The following is an 18,131-nucleotide window of genomic DNA, read 5'->3' as shown; positions in this document are numbered from 1 at the left end:
GGAACTATCGGTGAACTCACAGAACTGACGGGAGTGTGGAGAGGCAGGCTGAGGAGGGGCAAGACTTAACTGGCTAGAACAACTGTCTTGTCAGGGCACTCCTGGCATGTGGATGTGCGGTGTTGTCTCTTGTTGTTGGAGGCTGTCCTGATAATCAATCTAGTCGAGATTGGAAGTTTGGGATGGTAAGTCCTGGTGCTGAGCTTTAGTAGCGTGCCCACCCCTTGGGAAGGGGAGGAGAGATTTCCCCCTCCCCACTACACCCCCCAAACCAGACCTGTTGCTGGAAACAAGGTGAATGAACCATGTTTGGGCCCCAGGGGTAATCTGTTTCCGGGGCCCACGTTAACATGTGGAGGGACTTCAGGAAGAAAACACTCCTCCCACAGAACTGCTGGGGTAGGACTGAATGACAGAATGAATAGGAAAATGCTTCACTAATGGTAAGATGCTTACTCTTATTATTAATGGGATGGGAGGAGGAAAAACTTCTCTGGTGCATTTTGAGAAGGAAAAGAGCATGTCCACCTGTCCCTTCTGGGCTCTCTTTTGAAGGCTGCCTGCTCACAGGGGTCACTGCTTTCTGATGTGTAGTAACTTAATGGGGTGGGCTCTGTCCCTGTCTCGAGGCGGCTTCCTTCAAGAAGGGAAATGCAACCCACTTGGCAACTCTAAAGCCCTGCATTCCATTTAGTTGGAAAGCTGACATCTGGGTCTCCATCTCTCTGGTTACTGGGTCTCTCAGTTGGATGCCATCTAGGAAGGAAAATGATCTTATCTATCCACCTATCCCATATCCAATTACAGTCAAGTCAGAGGATGCACTGAGCTAACAATGGCAAACGGGGCCAGTGGAAGGCAGGCTGGAAAGAGGCCCCAAGGTTGGACGCTCTTGCTCATAGTGGCTTAATCCAGTTCTCATGTCGGCTTTCATAAGCATGCAGCTTTTGAAGGAGCCAGAATACACAGGCACCTGACAAGGAATTTTACCCTGCGGAGGATGAGATAGAAATATACCAAAGTGGTTAACAGTATGGATTCTGACTCAGAATACGTGGGTTCAAATCTGGGCTCTGCCACTTAATAGCTCTGTTGTCTCAGGCAAGTTAATTAACCTCTTCGTGCCTCATCTGTTAAATGGGAATAATGTTAGTACCTACCCCACTGCGTTATCATGCAGATTAATTGAGACGATGCACATAAAGCACCAGAACACTGTCTGGCACATAGTAAGTCTCAATAAATAATCCTCATCATTCAGAACACAGCTAGTTTAATTAGTTAATTAGTTAAATAGATGCTAGTTTAATTAAGGGGATCAGTAACCACCATACCCAATGCGATTGCCTCATGAATATTAATCTAATGAGAAGTTTCTAAAGGTTATTCAAGGACTTTGCCCTAGATCTCACCCTCTCATTTTTGCCAGTGATGGAGGCCAACATAGAAAAGGGATGCCTGTCAAATCTGCAGATTCACCAAATCTATGAATCAAGGTGTATGCGTGTAACATCAGGATCTGATTTTAAAAGATCTTTGCAAAGTGGAACAACAAACTAATCTAACGAGATTAGATGTAAGAGCAGTTTTTGTACTTTTCTTCAAGTAGGTCCAAATAAAACCAAATCATGTACGTACAGTATGGAAAAATATGGCTTTAGCTATAGCAGGCATCAAAAATGCAAAGAGATTTTAAATTAGTGTTATTTTAAAACAAGTCCAAAGGATGTCTTCTGAAGCCAGCAAACTGAGTCTTCAGCTAAGTGAACACAAGTATAAAAAATAGAAGTGGATATTTCCCACTTCTGAGGTGAAGGGTCGGGGATTAGGCAGGGACAGTGAGGCTATCCAAGGAGTTTGAAAAGCAAGGCCATTGGCATGCTTCCAAGTCAAGGCCTTTGATGAACAACCAAATATAAGGGTTACATCTAAAGGGACTTAACAGGATTGTGAATGGCAAAGAATCAGGAGTTGGGAACCAAGTGGAAATCGGGTCTAAGTGAAAGAAGTGTGAACATATGGAAAAGATACAAGTGAAAGAAGTGTGAACATATGGAAAAGATACCAGAAAACAGATCTTGGTTAGCACAAGAAAATGCTTTCTAAGAGTTGAGATTTCCGACTACGGATTAACAATATTGGGAGGCAGTAGCATTCAGACAACCTTTGAGTTTATCGGGAAAATTGTGACAAGTTGACACATAAGATGGGGAACGGGACTGGATCACAGGTTTAAGTCCCTGTTAATTCTGGATTTCTGGGATTCTTTTGCAAAAGGGTAAATACATAGTCTTTTTGCCTGCAAGCACAGCATCCATCATGTTAGGGAACATCAATCCATGACGTAACCCAGAAATTAAAGTTCAGTATAGCCACCCCTGAGCTGCCATGTTGATAGTTAGCCAAGCTCCTGACACAAGAGTTCAAAGACACTGAAGTCTTGTTTTTCTTGATGCCCATGGAGAGTTTGCAATCACCTGGCTGTGGGCTGCAGCCCTCTGGATGGAAAGCATGTCTGAGTCAGTGCCTGTGTCAGGAGACAGATGGAAGCTGGCCACATGACCCCTGGTCCCACATCCATTCCACCAAATGGAGAGACATGACAAGCCTTTTATTTTCAGGACAGAACGCCATTGATTATTCCCTGTTAATGCTTCCCTGTCGATGGCGGGCAGGGACTAGAGGGAAATGGAAGGATGTGATATCCGGGCCCCCCAAAGGGAAAATCAATGTGATATGGTTTGTATTTCATCCTAGGATAACCTCTTTTTCTGAGTGCCAACCCACAGGCCACTGTTTCTCTCTCCACAAACTCCCCCAGACATTGTCACACCCTTTCACACTCACCAAAGGACAGGGAGGGAGAGGAGAGGAGAGAAGGACCAGGCGCTAGGAATTATTGAACTCTGCTTTCATTCTCTTTCAGAAATTTACAGTCACTAAGAGGCTACAGGATGCACAGAGACTCCTTAGCAGGTTCAAATCAAAGGGGAAGAGCCTACTAAGTCAGTCTAAGAAACCCTTGTCTGACTTATTACTGATGCATCCAGCAGTCAGCTAATCTCAAAGGATGACCTTGGAAAACCGACAACCTAGAAACTGCATGCCCCCTGGCACAATGCTGAAAGTTACAAGTTCAGAGAAAGAGGCAAAGACTTGTATTGCAGGGAGGTGAGAGGCAAGAAGCAACCTTTCTTTGTGTACACACACACACACACACACACACACACACACACACACAAATCAAACACCAAAAGTGTTTATGTTCCTCCCTCCCCAGAAGGAACCCAACATTTGAAACAAAATGCTTGAGGATCTTGGATCTAACAGAAAGGAGAATTCTGGTTCCCTCTGGGGTCTCAGGGTGAAGTTAAAGCAATACTACTTTATTGTCTTTGAGGTGGGGGTGCAAACCAGTAATATCCTGGTACCTAGAGCTATATTCACCTTTTGGTTCCAGAAAGGGCATTTGATTAGCATTTAACCTCCTCAGTATTGCATGCAGCCCCACAGACCCACAAAGGAGCGATGCCCCTGGAAAGCTCTAGGATTATCTATTGCTATTTTTCCCCTTCACGTAGGAGTTACCCCAGGAGAAGTGAATAGATTTTTTTTCCACCTACCTTACTCCCTGGGGCTGAGAATCATGGGCTGAGCCCTCTGCCTGAGGGAGGCCGGACCGGCTGATCTCCAGTGGGCTTTCCAGCTCTCAGACTCCGTGTTGGGTCCCTGTGGTGCAGACTGGAGGGGCAGGACTGAGGGTCTGCTTTCTGCTTGTAGCAAGAATGGAGCAGCTCATCTTTTGCATACCTACACCATGTGGATAACTAGAGTTACAGCAGTATGCTTTTCGTATGCATTGCTATATATATAGGATTGTATGTGTTACAAACATGAGCTACTTTTTTAATACCTTGGAATAAAAGCTTGTGTCCTAGCAGGGACATGATTAATTTTGTTACTTATTTCAGAAATGACCTGTAAACAATGCTACCAGCCAGACGGTGGTACATGAACATCCTAGAATAGTCTTCAGGCAGTTCCTCTACACAACCCTGGATTCTTCTCCCCACAGGGGATCTGCTTCATGCCTTGGGTTCTACCCCCCTCAGCTGGTCACAGTCACTTGTGCCTGAGTCCTTTTCCCCTAGACTCTGGGGCTCCATCGACATCACTTCTGTGCAGCCTGGGCTGTTTGCTCTAGTCCATATGGACAAGTGCTCAGGACCTTTGAGTTTGTGGAGAGGGGTGCTGAAGACATCTGCAGGCAGTCGTTTAGTCCCAAACCAGGGATATCCTGTAGGAAGAGACATTATCCTAATCAGAACAGATGCTGGTCAGAATACTCAGGGGCAGGACTCCAGCATGGCTGTGGAAGTTCCTTTTGAAACAATGGCAAAATACATAGGGTTCCATGGCTGATTCTGAAAGGAAATGCCCGGAGGTCTCAAGGATCTCCAAACTGCGGGGAGGGAGGACCCCTCAGACAGCTCAGGAGCAAGGGCCTCTGTCTAGTACTTCCTGCCCAGGTCCTGAGCTTGATGGGGAGATGGGTTCTATACATCCCCCTCATCTACTCAAAAACACTTACCTATCTATGCTCACATACATTAAAAAAATTTTTTTTTAATGTTTATTTATTTCTGAGACAGAGAGAGACAGAGCATGGGGAGGGGCAGAGAGAGAGGGAGACACAGAATCCGAAGCAGGCTCCAGGGTCTGAGCTGTCAGCCCAGAGCCCGACGCAGGGCTCAAACTCACAAACCGTGAGATCATGACCCGAGCCAAAGTCGGTCGCTCAACCGACTGAGCCACCCAGGCGCCCCTCACATATATTTTTGTTTGCTTGCTTTGTGTTTTTATACAACACAATATACTTCCAGACAAGTGCACGGTCACAAATGTACATCTCAGTGAGTCTTCACAAAGAGAACACACCCACTCAACAAAGGCAAGAACATTACCAAAACTTCCAGAGGCCCTCTGTCTCCTTCAGTTATCACTCACACCTCCTGGCAAGCACACTCCCGATTTCTAGCAGAGAATTTTATTTTGCTTGTTCTTAACCTCATATAAATGGAATGATACAATATGTTCTCATGCATTGGCTGATTTGCTCAACATTATGTTTCTGAGATTCATCCATGTTGCTGCATGTGGTTTGTTAATCCTCATTTCTATATAGCATTCCATTGTGTGAAGACGTCACAATTTATGAATTCATTCTGTTGATGGCCGTTTGTGTATTTTTAGTTTGGGTTGCTATGAATACAGCTGCTATGTGCATGTATTTGGGTGCACTTATGTTTACATGTATACTGAATATATACCTAAAAGTTAAATTGCTAGGTGGTTGGGTTTGCATCTGTTCAGCTTTAATGGATATTGTTAAATAACTTTCCAAGGCGGTTTGCCAGGCTTCAGGGAGTGCCTGCTGGTCCACATCCTTACCAGTACTCAATGTTGTCAATCTTTTTAATTTCAGCCATACTGTTCAGTGTGTAATGGTATAGCATTGGGGTTTTAATTTGCATTTCATGAATGATTAATGATATTTAGTACATTTTCATACATTTATTGGCCATTGAGATATCTTTTGTGATGCTTTGTCCAAGTCATTTGCCCATTATTCAGTTGGATTATCTGTTTGCTTTAACTGATTTGTAGCAGCTTTAAAAATAGATTCTGTGGTGTATCACGTTAATTTGTGATATGTGAATCAACATGAAACACCACAGAGTCTATTTTTAAAACTGCTACCTGAAAAACACAAAAGATCCCATCGAAAACCTGCTAGAACTTGATCCATAAATTCAGCAAAGTTGCAGGATGTAAAATCAATGTACACAATCAGCTGCATTTCTATACACCAGCAATGAAGCAGTAGAAAGAGAAATCACGGAATCAATCCCATTTACAACTGCACCCAAAACCATAATATACCTAGAAATAAATCTAACCAAAGAGGTAAAAGATCTGTATGCTAAAAATTATAGAAAGCTTATGAAAGAAATTGAAGAAGACACAAACAAATGGAGAAATAGTCCATGCTCATGGATTGGAAAAACAGATATTGTTAAAAAAAATCTTTATTAACCCAAAGTAATCAGTGCAATCCCCATCAAAATTACACCACCATTCTTCACAGAGCTAGAACAAACAATCCTAAAATTTGTATGGAACCACAAAAGACTCTGAATATAGCCAAAGTAATGTTGAAAAAGAAAACCAAAGCTGGAGGCATCACAGTTCCAGACTTCAAGCTGCATTACAAAGCTGTAATCATCAAGACAGTATGGTACTGGCAGAAGAACAGACACTCAGATCAATGGAACAGAATAGAGAACCCAGAAATAGACCCACAAATGTATGGCCAACTAAGCTTCAACAAAGCAGGAAAGGATATCCAATGGGAAAAAAAAATACAGTCTCTTCAGCAAATGGTGCTGGGAAACTGGACAGCGACATGCAGAAGAATGAAACTGGACTGCTTTCTTACACCATACACAAAAATAAATTCAAAATGGATGAAAGACCTAAATGTGAGACAGGAAACCATCAAAATGCTACAGGAGAAAACAGACAACAACCTCTTTGACCTCAGCTGCAGCAACTTGTTACCAGACATGTCTCCAGCGGCAAGGGAAACCAAAGCAAAAATGAACTATTGGGACCTCATCGAGACAAAAAGCTTCTGCACAGTGAAGGAAACAACCAACAAAACTGACAGGCAACGCTCCATATGGGAGAAGATATTTGCAGATGACACATCAGATAAAAGGTCAGTATCCAAAATCTATAAAGAACTTATCAAACTCAATACCCAAAAAGCAAATAATCCAGTGAAGAAATGGGCAGAAGACATGAATAGACACTTCTCCAAAGAAGACATCCACATGGCTAACAGACACATGAAAAGATGCTCAACATCACTCATCATCAGAGAAATACAAATCAAAACCACAATGAGATACCACCTCATACCTGCCAGAATGGCTAAAATTAGTAACTCAGGACACAACAGATGTTGGTGAGGATGCAGAGAAAGGGGAACCCTTTTGCACTGCTGGTGGGAATGCAAACTGGTGCAGCCACTCTGGAAAAGAGTATGGACATTCCTCAAAATTTTTTTTTAAATAGAATTACTCTACGACCCAGCAATTGCAGTACTATTTATCCACAGGATGCAAAAATGCTGATTTAAAGAAACATAAGCACCCCAGTGTTTATAGCAGCACTCTCATCAATAGCCAAAGTATGGAAAGAGTCCAAATGTCCACTGACTGATGAATGGATAAAGAAGATGTTGTGTATAATATATTCTACATTCTATATACATACAATGAGTGGAATATTATCCATGATCAAAAAGAATGAAATCTTGCCATTTGTAACAACATGGATGGAACCAGAGTATATTATGCTAAGAGAAATAAGTCAATCAGAGAACGACAAATATGTGATTTCATTCATATGTGGAATCTAAGAAACGAAATAAATGACCATAGGGGAAGGGAAGGAAAAATAAGATAAAAACAGAGAGGGAGGCAAACCATAAGAGACTCTTAAATACAGAGAACAAACTGAGGGTTGCTAGAGGGGAGGGGAGTGGGGGAAAGGACTAGATGTGTGATGGGTATTAAGGAGGGCACTTGTTAGGATGAGTGCTAGGTGTCATACGTAAGTGATGAATCACCGGGTTCTACTCCTAAAACCAATACTACACTGTATGTTAACTACCTTGAATTTAAATAATTTTTTTTAAAAAAAGGTTCTGTATGCAAGTCCTTTGTCAGATATTTGTATTGAAGATATAATCTCCTACCCTGTGGCTGGCTTTTTTACTCTCAGTGGGGTCTTTTGACTTTAACGTAATCCAATGCATCAATTTTTAACTTTCTAGGTAATATTTTTTATATTTTAAGAAATCTTACCCCACTTCAAGGCATTGGAGATATGATATTTTCTTTTTTTTTTTTCCTGTTAGTTTTGTCGTTTTTACCCTTTCACCTTTATGATGTAATCTTTATGGAATTGGTTTTAAGTAGTGAAAATAGGGATCCATACTTATACCACAAATGAATATCCAACTGAGTAAGCACTATTTATTGAAAAGGTCATCTATTCTTTACTGCACAATACAGTCACCTTTGTTTTTAGCCAAGTGACTGTATGCGTGTGGATCTGTTTCCAGTCTATTTTGTGCCATTGGTGTATTTGTCAATATGTGCACTAATAATACCACATAGTACTATAGCTTTATAAGAAGTCTTGATACCTAGTGGTGTTAAGTCTTTGAAGGAGCTTTGCTCCTTCAAGAACATCTGCTCTATTCTTGGGTTTTTAACATATTCTTTTTTCTTTTTTAAGTAATCTCTATGGCCAACGTGGGACTTGAACTCATGACCCCCAATATCAAGAGTCACATGCTCTACAGACTGAGCCAGCCAGGCACCCTCGTCTTTACTATTTTCATGTAAACTTCACAATTAACTTAATTCCAACCCCTACCCTCCTCCCAAAACCCAAACTGCTGTGGTTTTTACTGGGACTGCATTGCTTCTATAGACTAATTTGGTAAGAACCGACATTTGAGATTTTCAATTCATGAACACAGCAAATCTCTCCATTTATGTAGGTCTTTTAAATTTTCTTTTAATAATGTTTTCTCTGTAAAGACCTTGCACATCTTTCATCGGATATATTCCCAGGTATTTTATATCTTTAATGTCATTGTAAATGGTGTTTTAAAATTTCACTTTCTACTTATTGTTTACTCATATTCTGTTCATAGTAGTTACAGGATATAGTAATATAGTACATATATAGTGAGATACACACACACACACACACACACACACACACACACACACACCATGAATCCAGGGACTTTGATATATTTGTATTTTTTTACGTTTATTTATTTATTTGAGAGAGAGAGAGAAGCAGAGAGAGGGAGAGAGAGAATCCCAAGCAAGTTCCATGCCCCATGTAGGCTTGATCTCACAACCGTGAGATCATGACCTGAGCCAAAATAGATGCTTAACCGACTGAGCCACCCAGGCACCACTGTATTTGTAGTAATCCTGCTAAGCCACAGATTCTTTAGGATTTTCTACATAAACAATCATATCATCTGTGAATAGACTGTTTATCTCTTCCTTTTCAGTCTTTATAACCTTTTTTCTTGCCTTATTACAACAGTTACGATCTCCAGCACAATATGGAATATAAGTACTATTAGAAGGTATTCCTTTTTTTTTTAAGATTTTATTATTTTTTTTTTTAAATTTTTTTTTCCAACGTTTTTATTTATTTTTGGGACAGAGAGAGACAGAGCATGAACGGGGGAGGGGCAGAGAGAGAGGGAGACACAGAATCGGAAACAGGCTCCAGGCTCTGAGCCATCAGCCCAGAGCCTGACGCGGGGCTCGAACTCCCGGACCGCAAGATCGTGACCTGGCTGAAGTCGGAGGCTTAACCGACTGCCCCACCCAGGCGCCCCAAGATTTTATTATTTTTAAGTAATCTCTGCATCCAACATGGGGCTCGAATCTACGACCCTGAGATCAAGAGTTGCATGCTCCACCAATTTAGCCAGAGAGGTGCCCCAGCAGGTATTCCTAATCTCAGGGAGAAAGCTTTCAACATTTTGCTACTAACTATGATATTTTATAGATGATCTTTACCAGTTTAAGAACATTTCCTTCTATTCCTAGTGTGTTGAGTATATATCATGAATAATTATTTGATTTTATTAAATGCTTTTTCTACATCATTCTATTGAGGTGATCTCATTCTTTTTCTCCTTTATGATGCTAATTTGGTTAAATATGCTGATTTTAAATTGAGATATAATTCATATACCATAATGTTCATCCTTTTAAAGTGTGCAATTCAGTGGTCTTCAGTATATTCATAGAGCTGTGCAACTGTCACCAGTATCTAATTCCAGAACATTTTAATCATTCCCAGAAAGAAACTCCATACCCATTGGCAGTCACTCCCCATTACCCTCTTCCCCTAGTCTCTGGAAGCCACGAATCCACTTTCTGTCTACATAAATTTTGCCTATTCTGGACATTTCACTTATAAGTGGAATCATATAAACATATAAGTGGAATCATATCATATAATATGCTTTACTGTCAGACTTCTTTCACTTAGCATAATATCCTTAAGGTTCATCCATGTAGCATGAATCAGTACTTCATTCCTTTTCACGGTTGAATGATACTGTCATATGTATATAACACATTTTGTTGACCAATTCATTAGTTGGACATTTGAGTTGTTTCCACTTTTTGGCTATTATGAATAATGCTGCTATGAACATAGGGAGTAAGATTTCTGGGTCATATAGTAAACTGCACTTAACTTTTTGAGGAACTGTCACACTGTTTTCCAAAGTGGCTACACCATTTTACATTCCCACCAGCAATTTATGAAAGTTCCAATTTCTCCACATCCTTATCATCACTTGTTATTATCTGTATTTTTTAAAGGATTTTTTAAAAAAGAAATCTCTACACCCAGTGTGGGACTCAAATTTACAATCCTGAGATCAAGAGTCACATGCTCCACCAACCCAGCCAGCCAAGCATCCCTGCATTTTTTTTTTTTTTTAATTATTATTGTCTTCCTTGCGGGTGTGAGGTAGTATCTCATTGTGATTTTGATTTGCACTTCTGTAATGAGTAATGATGTTAAACATTTTTTTATGTGCTTATCGGCTACCTGTGTCTCTTCTTTGGAAAAATGTTTATTCAAATCCTTTTGCCTATTTTTTTAGTTGTTCTGTTGGCCTTTTTGTTTAGTTGTAAGAATAATTCATCTATTCTGGCTACTAGACACTTATCAGTTATAGGAGCTACAAATATTTTCTCCTACTCTGTAGGTTGTATTTTCTTTGTGTTATTGTCTTTTGAAGCACAAAAGTTTAAATTTTTAATGAATTCCAGCTTATCCATTTTTATTTTGGTTCCTTGTGATTTTGGTGTCATATGTAAGAAATCACTGTCGAATGAAAGATCATGAAGATTTATACTTGTATTTCCTTCTAATAGTTTTATATTTTAACTCTTACATTTAGGTTTTTGACCCATTTTGAATTAATTTTTGCATATGGAGTATGAAGAAATCCAACTTTACCTTCTTGCATGTGGATATTCGGTTGTCCCAGAACCACTTGAAAACACTGCTTGATTTTGTAATATTAAGCCAACATTATATTACTGAAATGAATTATATCATTGGACTCTACTTACTAAGATTCTGTTTAGGATATTTGTACGTATGTTCATGAGAGATATTGGTCCGTAATTTTTACTTCTTATAATGTACTTGTCACCCTTTGGTATTAAAATTATGGTGGTCTCAAAATGAGCTGGGAATTGTTTTTTTCTTTCTCTGATTTGAAAGAGTCTGTGTAAGATCAGTTTAATTCCTTTAAAATGCTTAGAGGGGCGCCTGGGTGGCGCAGTCGGTTGAGCGTCCGACTTCAGCCAAGTCATGATCTCGCGGTCCGTGAGTTCGAGCCCCGCGTCGGGCTCTGGGCTGATGGCTCGGAGCCTGGAGCCTGTTTCCGATTCTGTGTCTCCCCCTCTCTCTGCCCCTCCCCCGTTCATGCTCTGTCTCTCTCTGTCCCAAAAATAAATAAACGTTGAAAAAAAAAATTAAAAATAAATAAATAAATAAATAAATAAAATGCTTAGAAATTTAGTAAAGAAATCTACACCTGAAAATTTTTAGTTACAGATTCAATTTCTTAGCTATAAAACATTCAGACTTTGTTTCCTCTTCAGTTGGTAAACTGTAATTTCATAGAAATTTCATTTCATGTAGATTTTCAGATTTATTGGTATAAAGTTCTTCATAATATCTACTTAATAGCATTGTTAATTTGTACCTTTTTTTCTCATTTTCTTAGTCTAGCAGTGGTTTTTTTTTCCTTGCTAGCAATTTATCAATTTTATTAGTCTTTTCAAAAAACCCAGCTCTAGATTTGTTGACTTTCTTATGTACTTTTTTCTATTTCATTAATTTATTACCTTTATTATTTTCTTTACTCTTCTAGAATTAGATTCAATTTCCTACTCTACTTTTTAGATTGATTTTTAGCCTTTCTTTCATTATATATAGATTTAAAGAAACAAACTTCCCTTTAAGTACAGCTTTAGCTTTGTTCTTCAAGTTTTGATGTCATTATTTTTATTGTAACTTAATTCAAAATAACTGTCTAATGTCCATTATAATTTCTTTTGAATTATTGGTCATTTAGAAGTATATTGCTTAATTTTCAAATATTTGAGGAGTCCCTAATTATCTTTTTGTTATTAATTTCTACCTTAATCCCACTTTGGTCAGAGAATCTATTTTGGATGATTTCACTCTTTGGAATTTGTTGAGATTTGCTTTAAGGACCAACAGATGGTAAATTTTGGTAAATGCTCCATGGACACTTGGAAAAAACACATATCCTGACAATACTGATTGTAGTATGGTATGTGCATCAAAGTTATTACTTACATTGAAATCTTTCATATTCTTAATGACTTTTTCACTATCTGTTACTATCAGCTTATTATAGTTCTGTAATTTTGCTCTATATTTTGAAACTATAGTATTAGGTGCATCAACACATGCACCAAATATTATACTTATTTTTTGTAAGTATAATGTTATTTTTATATTATTATACCTTCCTGGTGGATTTATGTTTTTATTTATGAACTGTCCCTCTGTATGTTTAGTAATGCTTCTTGACTTACTTTGATATTTGCATAGCTACATCAGCCTCCTTCTGGTTAGCTCTTGGTTGGTGTATCTTTTTCCATTCTTTAACTTTCAATATTTCTTTGTCTTTACACTTAAAAAGTGTGCCCCTTGAAAGCAACATATAGTTCGGTTTTTAAAAATATCTATCAATGTGGTAAGAGCCTCTTTAAGACGATCCCAAATGATCCTCAAGCATTTCTGTGTCTTCCCCCTGAGTGTGCAGTGAAACTAACTCACCTCTAGTGAATTCTAATGATCAGCCATGCTCAGAAGTCATTTTGCACATAATACAAATGTATCTGTAGGAAAAATTCCTAGGATTGTTGGGTTAAAAGATGTAATGTACCTGTCATCTGATAGATATTGTCAGCCTCCACAGTTTGTACTAATTTATGCAATGTGTGAAAGTGCCTCTTCCAGTATTAAATTTCCTACTCTACTCTTCAGATGGTTTTTTAGCCTTTCTTTCCTTTTATTATATGCAGATTTAAAGAAACACACTTCCCTTTAAGTACAGCTTTAGCTTTGTTCAAGTTTTGATGTCATAATTTTTTTTGTAATTTGGTTCAAAATAACTGTCTAATGTCCATTGTAATTTCTTACAATGCTTGCCATTATAGTGTATTATCAAACTTTATTGCTTTTGATAGGTGAAAAATCTATTTTATTACAAGTGAGCTTTAGCTCACATTATTTTCACATGCTTAAGAGTCATTTGTATTTTCTCTTCTATGAAGTATCTGTTAATTTCTTTTGACCATTTTTATATTGGATTGCTGATCTATTTCTTTTTGATTTGAGGGGTTCCTTTTATAAAATTAGGTAAATTAGCCCTTATCTTGGTGGACTTACACATATCTCACCCACGTTCTCATTTGCATTTGCTTATGATGCTACTGTCATGAAGAGACTCTCTTATCTTTACAAAGTCTCACCTAGCAATCATTTCTTCTAAGGCTGTTGGGTTTTGTGGCAGACTCAGAAAGTCCTTTCCCATTCTCAAGTCATAAGAAAATTTTCTTTTTTCTTCCTAGTACATTCAGAGTTTTATTTTTTACACTTAAGCCTTAGAACTGCCTGCAAGTTGTCCTGATATAAGGAGTAAAGTGTGGATCCACCTTAATTTTTTTCCAGAACACTACCCAGTGATCTCCCTCTCAATAGTCTTTTCCTCACTGATTGAAAAGCCACCTTTATCATACACTCAATTCCCGTATGTACTTAGACCTGTTTCTGAACTCTTCTACTGATCTGGCTATTCACAAATTATTACCACACTGTTTTAATTGCTATAGATTTATAAATTTTAAACATCTATAGAGTTAATCTCCTTCTATCACCATCCCTTTCTTTCTTGCATATCCTTGCTTGGTTTTCCATATGAACTTCAGAATTAGTTTGTGTAAATCCTTTTTAGAAATCTAATTGGGAAAGGGGGCATCTGGGTGGCTCAGCCAGTTAAGCGTTCGGCTCAGGTCATGATCTCACGGTTCATGGCTTCGAGCTCCATGTTGGGCTCTGTGCTGACAGCTTGGGGCCTGCTTCAGATTCTATGTCTCCCTCTCTCTCTTCCCCTCTCCCACTTGCACTCTGTCTCTCTCAAAAGTAAACATTAAAAATTTTTTTAAAAATCTGGTACTTTTATTGAATATCACATCAAATTTATAGATTAAGGAGAGTGACGTCATTACAAGGCTCATTGTTCTTGTGTGAGAACATGGAATTTCTTCCCATTTGTTCAAGTCTTGTTTTGTGTCCCTCATTAGCATTCTGAACTTTTCTACTTCTTGGGCTTATTCCTAAGTATTTTATATCTTTTGTTTTCTGCTATTATAAAGTGGGTCTTTTCTTTCTTTGTAGCATGTAATCATACATTGTGTAAACAAAGGCTGTTGATTCTAAAAATTACTTTTGTACCCATCTAATTTATTAAATTCTTGTTTCGTTTCTAAGCTTGTTCTAAGTTGGTTACTCCTTTTTAGTTTCTAGCTTGACAGTCCAATCATATCTGCAAATTATAATTTTATCATCTCTTCCTAATTTCTCTACCTTTAATTTCTTTCTCTTGTCTAATTGTCTTGTCTAAGTCCTGAAGAACAGTTTTAAACAATGGTGATGATTAGTGGACATCTTTGTCTTGTTTCTGACTTTAATTTAAAAAATTGTTTCTCTAATTCTCAATTAAGCATGATGCTGGCTTTGGATTGAGATAAATATATTTTATCAAATTAAGGAAACACCCAGCTAGTCCTAATATTAAATGACCCTTGTGTTCTTGAAACAAGCCTCACTTAGTCATGGTGAATTACTCTGATCTGGAGCCAGCCTGACTGCGTTCAAATCCTAGAACCATAACTGATTAGTATTTGAGTTCAGGTAGAATGCTTTACCTCTTTTTAACTCAGTTTCCTTCTCTGAAAAATGGGGAAGATAAGAATATCTACCTCATTAGGTTGTTGTGAAATCAAATAATTGTCTTTTCACATGCTTAAGGGACATTTGCATTTTTTTCCTATAAACTGTTCATCTCTCTTCCCTATTTTTCTATAGGATCTCCTCTATTTTTATTTTTTTTAAGATTTCAAGTAATCTCCATACCCAACATGGGGCTTGAACCCACAACCGTGAGATCAAGAGTTACATGCTCCACCGACTGAGCCACCCAGGTGCCCCAAACCACTTTAATTTTTAATTGTTTTTTATTTTATTTTATTTTAGAGAGAGAGAGAGCCAGAGCATGAGCAGGGGAGAGGCAGAGAGAGACACATACAGAATCTAAAGTAGGCTTCAGGCTCTGAGCTGTCAGCACAGAGCCCGACATGGGGCTCAAATTCAACCATGAGATCATGACCTGAGCTGAAGTTGGACAATTAACTGACTGAGCCACCCAGGTACCCCAAAACCTTTATCTTAAAAAGGTGTTCATAAATTAGGAATATTAGCCCTTAATGTGTGAAATAAACTGCAAATATGTTATCCTGTTATCACTTGTATTTTGCTTTGGTATATTTTGCAGGTAACAATTTCTGTCCACTTGTATGAATTACTAAAAGATATTTTAAACTTAGTTTTGCCAATTTTTGCTTATGTATATACTGAGGCTCTATTATCAAGCTTAGCTGAAAATCAGTTTGTCTGGCAAATTGAACCATTTATCAGTAATGGAGCCGAAGTTTCTAATTTCGTAGAGATTACTTTCTCTGATATCTTCCTCTTATATTTTTTTCATCCTTTTATTTTCAATCTTCCTGTGACTAAGTTTTCCAAGTGCCTCTCATAAATAGCATATAGGTAGATATTTAAATCCAGTATTACAGGCTTTATCTTTCAACTGCAGAGTTTAGTTCATTAACACTTATAACTGACATATTTGAATTCTTTTACCATCTTATTTTATGCTTTTTGTTTTTCTCACCTTTCCAGCTTCTTTTTTATCATCCTTCCCATGTTAACTTAAGTGCTATATTCTCTATATTTATTGAGTGGTTACTCCAAATATTTTAAAATGTCTACCCACCTAAGGCCCCAAATTGGTAAGACTCTAACTCCTCCTGAACAACTGAAAGACAGTAGGACACTGTAACTCTCATCACCTCCTTTCAAAATTACGTGCCTCTGTTGCCTGGTGTTTTGAAGTCTCTCTTTTATTTCTTGAAATATATTTAAAACATTTAGTTTATATCATGTGGCAGTAAGTACAATATCTAATGTGTCTGTGAGTCTGACTCTCCTGTATGTTTCTGATGCCTCTCACTCATGGGACCTTGATTCCTCCTTTGGTTTGTGGTTTTTAACTGTGAGCTACTCATATTCTTTCTAACTTTATCTGTGGTAGTTCTTGGATACCCTGATTGAAGTTTTATTGCTTTTGAGAGAATCTGTGTTTGCTAGTCCTCTGAGGTCACTACTGACCTAGGTTTATTGTAAATGAAATTCCCATTTGCAGTATTTTGGACCACACCAGTAGGATGAACCTAGGCCATAAACTCTGTAAGGGACAACTTGCTAAACATTTTAAGGTACAAACAAACAAACAAACTTTTCCTCCACCCAAGGCCAATATCAATAAAGGCATGCTATCTTGCTGTTATTTCTGCTTGGTGGGTTTACTTAGTGTTGATGCTTACTCTGTGAGGGTAGCACTTTGAGGGTCCCTGTTTCGTGGGAGATCTCAGGCTAAACGCTCTGCTTTGAGTAGGCCCTGCTTTACCTCTGGCACCTATCACAGTCACCATGACAGAGACTCAAGGGACCAGGTCTCCACAGATACTTTCAGGGTGAAAGGCGGCTTTCATCTCACTTGCCACCCAAAGTTAAGCTTTCAAAGCACTCTCGACTTCTACAGATTCATTTCTTGCTACTGTTCAATACATTTAGAAAGATTTTTTTTTGACCCTTGAGGATCAGTGATAAAAGTCACCCCAAAATCAAAAGAATTCAGGAAGGCAGTAGGATATAAAGTTAATATACAAAAATCAAAAGGCATATATAAGAACAATAACCAAGTAGAAGACCTCATAGCAGAGAAAACCCCATTAGTAGCAAGAAAGAACTGAATACAAGGGGATAAACTTAATAAGATATACGTACTACCTATCCAAGGAAAACTTTAAAACAGTACTGAAAAGGCACAAAAATAGACTTGAACAAGTAGAAATACATCCCCTGTTCTTGGGTAATTTGGATAACTCAACACTGTAAAGACGTCAGTTCTAAGTGAGCTAATAAATGTAATGCAATCTCAGTTAGACATGTTGATACTAAAGTTTACGTGGAAAAACAAACATGTTAAGAATAGCCAGGAAAACACTGGAAAATAAAAATTATAACAGGGGACTAGCTCTACCAGATATTAAAATATACTATAAAGTGTCTATTATTGAAAACAGTGTGCTACTGTGTACAAGGAGATAAGCGGACCAGTGAATAGAACCCAAAGCCCAGAAACAGACCCAAATACAAATGGATCCTGGGTTGAATTCTTAACCAGAGAAAGGACATAACAGGCAGAACTGATGACATTCAACTAAGCAGGTAGTTTAGTTAGCTGGATTGTGTCAACGTTAATTTCCTGGTTTCAATAACTGTATCACGGCTATGTAAGTTGTTAACACTAGAAGCTGGGAGAAGGGCATATGGCAACTTTCTGTACTATTTTTGCAACTTTCCTCTAGGTCTAAACTTATTTCAAACTAAAAGATTTTTTGTTTAAAAAAAGGGTTTGAATCAAGAGCTCCAAAGAATGTGGAGAGGAGGCTCTAAGTCACACTACTGTGGAACACCAGAAAAAGGGCCATTCATCACCACTGTTGGCCAAAACCACTTAATTGGTTCCATTTTACACCATTTCAAAG

At 38.2% G+C, this 18,131-nt stretch overlaps 1 protein-coding gene across 4 annotated transcripts in view; it reads right to left on the bottom strand.

The window, feature by feature from the left end:
• Positions 1 to 2,154: 2,154 nt before the first annotated feature.
• GPATCH2L (G-patch domain containing 2 like) overlaps positions 2,155 to 18,131 on the bottom strand; it is a 156,394-nt gene continuing 140,417 nt past the window's right edge. For 3 of the 4 annotated variants that reach the window (XM_045060287.1, XM_045060285.1, XM_045060286.1), the window contains exon 10: positions 4,084 to 4,297. In XM_045060287.1, the coding sequence (XP_044916222.1) occupies positions 4,086 to 4,297 (212 nt within the window). In that variant the 3' untranslated portion in view covers positions 4,084 to 4,085. Of the gene's footprint in view, positions 4,298 to 18,131 lie in introns of all 4 variants that reach the window. The other variant, XM_045060284.1, reaches the window with a different exon arrangement.

Source organism: Felis catus, chromosome B3 (genome assembly GCF_018350175.1).
Source record: "Felis catus isolate Fca126 chromosome B3, F.catus_Fca126_mat1.0, whole genome shotgun sequence".
Classification (NCBI taxonomy): Eukaryota; Metazoa; Chordata; class Mammalia; order Carnivora; family Felidae; genus Felis; species Felis catus.
The sequence above is the reverse complement of the archived record's forward strand: the minus strand, read 5'-3'. Positions and strand labels throughout refer to the sequence as shown.